This window comes from Nanorana parkeri, unplaced genomic scaffold, assembly GCF_000935625.1.
Source record: "Nanorana parkeri isolate BGI_ZX_2015 unplaced genomic scaffold, ASM93562v1 scaffold320, whole genome shotgun sequence".
NCBI classification, from domain to species: Eukaryota; Metazoa; Chordata; class Amphibia; order Anura; family Dicroglossidae; genus Nanorana; species Nanorana parkeri.
This window is the reverse complement of record NW_017306588.1, coordinates 977,541-984,084: the sequence shown is the minus strand read 5'-3', so window position 1 is coordinate 984,084 and position 6,544 is coordinate 977,541. Positions and strand designations below refer to the sequence as shown.

At 46.4% G+C, this 6,544-nt stretch overlaps 1 protein-coding gene across 5 annotated transcripts in view; it reads right to left on the bottom strand.

Moving 5' to 3' along the window:
- The window catches only part of CLASP1 (cytoplasmic linker associated protein 1), a 169,814-nt gene that overhangs the window by 2,912 nt on the left and 160,358 nt on the right, over positions 1-6,544 (bottom strand). For all 5 annotated transcript variants that reach the window (XM_018558092.1, XM_018558094.1, XM_018558095.1 and 2 more), the window contains 2 exons: positions 3,932-4,138; positions 814-930 (listed from right to left, as the gene is read on the bottom strand). In XM_018558092.1, the coding sequence (XP_018413594.1) occupies positions 814-930; positions 3,932-4,138 (324 nt within the window). The remainder of the gene's footprint in view (positions 1-813; positions 931-3,931; positions 4,139-6,544) is intronic.

Genomic DNA, 6,544 nt, shown 5'->3' with positions numbered 1-6,544 from the left:
GTCACGGCAGAGAGCCGTGACAGGATCGAGAGGTGAGCGAACGCCGATATGTGTTCACTCACCTCCCGATCTACTGAGATGACCTGCGACAGTCTCATTGTCACAGGTCGGCTAGAACTATGAGGTGAGTGAAAAGCAACCCCCCCCCCTCATAGTTCTCCTTTAAGTGAACTTCCACAAATGTGCGGGAGTTGCATTACTCTGGTATGGCCACACTTTAGGGAGGCCCACAGGACTGGAGGCGGCCCTAATAGTACTCTGTGGTGCACATGCAGTTACATTTGTTTATTTCCTCTTACACGGGGATTTAGTTGTCACGCAGACTGGCACATCTACGGATACTTTAACTTACAGCTTCTCTGAACAGAGTGTAGGAGATGCTCTCTGCTCTGATGTATAGTGAAAGGAGGAAGCATTGAACCCATGTTCTTCCCGATCCGGCTCAATCTGGTAAAGGCTTTGAAGGAAATCAGTCAGAGGTCAAGTTTGCTGATTTAAGTGACAGTCTGAGCCCGGCTTCGCTGAAAGCCGTTGTGCTGCGAAAGGCTATTTCCGGGCAAAGCACACATGCAATCTGTATCTTTCTATATTATGTACTGCGAGGCTAATGGGCCTTAAACAACGTTCACAGAGAGCCCATATACCAAGTACGACTGCCAATGCCTATCTGCAACATCTGCCTTCATGGGTCGCATTCATGTGGGTGCATTTGTGAAAGATAAGATACGGCTAATAACTTTCCTGTATTCATAGAGGTGATGAATGCTCATATATCAGTTATAATGCACACAAGAGGACCATTCTTCCGCTTACCTTGCTGCCTGTGAGCTGCGCAAGATACGGCTTCAACTCCTCTCCAATGACAGAATAAATTGCTACAAGACAGAAGACGCTTGCTTTGCGGACGCTGCTCTCGGTATTATCGTAGCCCTGGAGAGAGATAAGACGCTGGTGTTAAAATGCACTTTACTGCAAAGGCACCTACTGGCATGGAGGGAGGACCGGCTGTAGACTTTCACATGTCTGCACTGTTCTAAAAGGGAAGATAAGCACGCAGCTCATATGTGAGGAGACCCCCAAATAGTTGCTATATTCAACTCTGGGTGGCTTACCCACACTTCAGCATAGTGACTATTATACGGCCAACAAGCCCCCTATGTGACAGCACATTGGAGGCGACAGGTTCTCTTTAAGGTGTCTTTTAGACCCCTAGCGTCACCTTTCCGCTTCACTGGGGAGTGGCAGCTGAATGTCAACTCAGCAGGTAGTGGCTGGAAGCAATAGCCAGCCCACTATTTCAATCATACAGTCAAGCTTTTTGGAAACCCCCCGCACTTCTGTGGGACCCAGTGACCACAGCAATGATTTCAGGATGGAGAGCAGAGCGGAGAACGTCCTTTTCTCCGATCTGCTCTCTGTGATCAGTGAGACCGGAGTGCTATACTCACAGCGCCCCCCCACCCCCCATCTCAGCTGTCGCAGGCTGCACAGAATAGAGCACAATGCAGTTCTCCATGTTCTGTGTTGGAGGGCAGGTTCCAAAAGAGAATCTGTCACCTCTAGAACACTATCACATAGGAGCTTGTTATCCCCTGTGTGATAGTAATAAAGTTAAGTGAAAAACAAAACTGAAAAAAGTTAAAAACATTAAAAAAAATAATTAAAAGTGATACCGTATTTGCCGGCGTATAAGACAAGTTTTTAGACTCAAAAACATCCCCCGAAAATCGGGGGTCGTCTTATACGCCGGGTATGGATGTGCGGTAATACTGTATGTACGGTAGCTTCGGCTACATACAGTATACCCCGCTGAGCCAATCACGGCAGGCTTTGTATTAATGAATACAAAGCCCGCCGTGATTGGCTCAGCGCGGTATACTGTATGTAGCCGAAGCTACCGTACATACAGTATTACCGCACATCCAGCGGGCTGACAGATTAGCCTCCATGGCGGTCTGATGATTTTACTTTAATTTTTTTGCTCTATGTTTTTTTTTAACTTTTAAAATTGCCGCCGGTTCTGCCCCCCTTGCGACGCGGTCGCTCGCAAGGGACGGAACCCGGAGGGCACAGCGGGGAACGTGGACAAGGTAAGAGACTGTAACCCTGAGGCTCGGGGTTACCGCTTATGGTACTGAAAATTCAACCCGATCTACACTCGGGAATACCGCCATGGAGGTTAGTGGGCGCATTTAAACATTATTTTGGGCTATACTCGTCTTATACGACGCGTATAGCCCAAAACCTATGTTTTAACAGAAAAAGAAGGGGGTCGTTTTATACGCCGGTAAATACGGTAGTTAAAAATAAAATGAAAAAAATGAAGTGATAAATCGAAAACCAAAAGAAAAAAAAAAATGTAAAACCAACCCCGGCCCCGCCGCCATCTGCATGTGAATAAGCAGTGCTCTCCAACACGCACAGTGTACATTAAAGGGTAAGGTTATTTCTTGTATTAGGACAAGTAGATTTGGGCCCCTCATCACCGCTGATAAAGAAAGTCATTAACCTCGGGGGGCTTCTCCATTTACCATTACAATGACATCTTTCCATGTAACTCTTCTTGTTCAGTTTGCCTGGAGTCCTGGGTGACTTGAAGAGGAAATACTATAAATCTTTAGCGTGTCACTTGCCTAATGTCTCTCTCTGGCCCTTTCATCTGAACAAGTCAGGCCGCATTACTGACCGGGAGACACTATTACCATCGCGGGAAACGGCAGCCCCTGTCCCTATCAGTAACGCACCAGTACAAGGACACCTGTAATGGGATGGGTGTAACTTCAAAACCCAAATGCCTCAACCGTGTCAACATTGTAATCTTCCTGCACATCATGGCATGACTGGGAAATGTATTGGTTCACAAGAAGCATTGGGCAAATACCTGGAGTTAATGAGACGCGCACCTTATGACATGATATTTAGGGACTTTTGTTTATTGTGGTCAATAGACTCACTTAAAAGTGCTTGCTGGTCCATGGCTGGCCTGACTCCTAAATGTCCATTGATGAGCTTCCCTTTGTATCCTCTGCTCCAAATACAATTTACAGTCACTCATTAGGTTCACCAACCAATCAACAGGGACAAGCCACAATAAAGTAAAATCAATCATTGCTGGTCGTGCATGTTGATCCTCCCCAGCATATAAAAAAAAATAGCTAATTAACCCCTTTGCTGCAAGAGACTTCTGCTGTACATCACTGGCAGCAGGCTCCTCTAAACAGACTCTGGGTGGCTCTGTTCAGCACTGGAAGAGATTTTGGCGGCTGTCCCGCCGACCATATTATTTCACTTCTGGTTCCTCAGCTACAGAAGCCGGGGAAGAAGCTATTCAAGCGAGATCTGTACTTTAATAGCTCCTTTGCACTGGAAAGGTGACACTAGGGTCTAATAGAACCTGCCACCACTCATATGCCATCACATAGGGGGCTTGTAAAACAAACTAATTTTTACTAAAATGTTGGGTTTGATAAAGAGTTGCACCAATACCATGCAACGTAAAAATCTGCAGCCCCCGCCATGTTATTCTACACGGTCTTTGCTTTCAGGTAATGTATACCTCTCGGGTGTTTTAAGTGATTTTCAAGCCTAAAATGTGGATTTATTATGCGTGTGCAAAAAATGCCTTGGCAGTGAAAGTGTTAAACTTTAAAAAAAAACAACAACCTAAAAACACACGTTTGGATCAGATTTAAAGACCACATTCATTTCTCAGTTTAATAAACCAGTTATTTTGAGGCCAGAAACTTGATAATTAAAAACAGGCCTCAGAAGCTGCTTTGTGAATCCGACTAAAAAATTATTCTGAAGAAACCAGTTCAGCACAGAAATGCGCACGGAGGGGAAGAAAGGTCGATTTTTTTGAGGAAAGAAAAGAATGGGATTAGCATCAATGGCAGCCTCAGACAAAAAAAAAAGGAGCGCTCCGAATTACCTGTAACAAACCGGGAATAATATCCTGCAAGATCTGATGCAGAGACTCCTTGGAAATCCTCTCGATGACTTTAGTTTGCATCTTGATGGCAGCCAGATTTATAGGGTAATCGGCAGTCTGGATGATGGGACAGAGAACTTTGATGCATTGCTCGGGGTGTATGGAGCTAGCTAGGGTGGAGGCCGCTTCTTCCGCAGCTCTGACGACCTGAAACACACCAAAATCAGCACAAAACCATCACTGAAAATCAAACATCACCATTGCACAGTAGGGATTAGATGAGCCCTTGTGCTAAGGAACCCTGTTGGGTTAGGATAAAATCATTGAAACGTTTATTAACCTTGAGCTGATCTTTAATTCTGGTATTTTATACACTGAGTGGGCAGATTATTATGACCCCCCCATCAGTACTTGGTTGGGCCGCCTGGTGACTCCACGAGATGATGAAAGGTGATGCGAGGAATCTGACACGGCACTGTTGCCCTTCTGTTGTCTTGTACCAGTCTTGCCCCTCCCCCGTTCTGCACTAACATTGACTAGTCGCTGACGGCCACAATTCGCACGTTCAGACCCAGATTTTCGGCTGACAGTCCGGTCTTTAAACACTTTAACAATGAGCCGCTCCTGAACATGTAACGGATTCTGCTGTTGTGCTGATACTCGCTCCATGGCTCCGAGCGCCAACAATCATCCCGCGTTCCAAGGCTGTTACATCGCGTTGTTTCCCCGAATCTTCCCAATCACTTCTACTGTCGTGGTAACCAACCCGCTTCCCTATTTATAATGGTCTGGCCCTCTAGCAACTTCAGTGCCAAATTATAGCTAATGTGCCTACAAACCTCAGGTGGTCATAATAATCCGGCCACTCGGTGTATATAATAATCCCGCCACTCGGTGTATATAATAATCCCGCCACTCGGTGTATATAATAATCCCGCCACTCGGTGTATATAATAATCCCGCCACTCGGTGTACATCACTAGTGTCTAAAATATACCGTCCGATTCATCAGCTGAGGCCGCCCCGCGGTATGGGCCGCTGCGCCCTTTATGCTCCTATACAGTAAACAGCCCGTAAACTCGGAGAACAAACTCCGCCGTGAAAGTAGCAGTCCATGAAATGACAACCCTGTAACACTTTTACTGCAATCTCTCCGGGTTTAACAGCTTGACACAAAATAGCTTGAAAGTCTGAGCTAGAAAGTACACAATATTAAAAAGCACTTAACTGAAATGGAGAGAATATTGTACAATTCTGTGCACATTTACACCTTTTCCACACAGTGCTGCAAGACTTTATTTATATAAACAGCAACAGTACGTTTGGGTGGTGGGAAGGGAATACAGAGGTATCACATCAACCTTGAAGAGCAACGTTTGAATGTATATTGATAATATCAGCGACTGGCATATCCACATGACTGCACTCACTACATTTTTCCAGCCTTTGAAACATAAACATATTAAGTAGGAAGCAGAGCCTGCATGTGTAATTCACAGCTGCCCCCATTCTACATATATTTTCATAAATGCTTATTTCTGCTCAATGTTCATATTTCAGGTTTTTCGGTCTGGGTTCAAAGATCCTCTAAGCCAGTGGTGGCACTCCAGCTGTTTTGGAACTACAAGTCCCACGAGGCATTGCATGGCTCTGACAGCCACAGACATAACTCCCAGAGGCAGATGCATGTTGGGATTTGTAGTTTTGGCACAGCTGGAGTGCCAAGGTTCGCCACCACTGCTCTAAGCCCTTGGTTCTCAACTGGTGGGTCGTGACCAGTTTAAAGTGGGTCACCGGATGCCTTCCACCTTTCTAGGTGAGAGGCTTCTCGGCCTCCCCCAAGCACAGCACCGTCAGTTCCCATGCCAAGCAGCCATTCATATGCTACGTAGCGCCGAATGTCAGCTTAAGGTGGGCTGGAGCTATGGCCGTGAAGGAGCCTCATCCATATGTGCATTGTTTACAGCTTCCGCGCATGTCCTGTAGAGATGCGTGGACCGGAGTGACGTCACATTCTGGCTCCCGACACCTCTACAGGGCAAATACAAGAGCTGTACAGGCAATGCAGATATGGATGGAGCTCCATCACAGCACAGCAGCCCACACTGGACACCAGGCTGAGGATCCGCTCCAGTTCCAGTAAGATAGGGAGACTGGGTGGATCTTAAAAATAAAACAAAACTTTTTTGGGAGTGTATATGCGTGTGAGAGATTGTGTCTGCGGTTGTGTGCGTCTGTCAGTGTTTTTGAGGGCCCGTTCACACTAGTACAGTGCGTTAAATCGAACAGTCCTGCGTGATTAATGCACTGTACCACGCAGTCACATCTACTACGCACTCTGGTCTCTCGCCCACACACCCGAACGTGTGGTACTGCAATGCTGTGCGTTCCGTTGCCGTGCGACTTGGGTCACAACCTAATGACCAAGGACAAATGTGGCTCCTGAGGTTACACGGGTCGATAACCACTGCTCCAAGCTGTAGTGGTGACGCTTAATGAAAAAGTTATTGTGCCACATCCAATGTGACCAAGGCACAATAGAAGCTTGTTACAAAAAAGCAGCTGCCACCCCCCACGGCCGATCAGCTGCATTCCCTGCCCTGCAGTATAAGT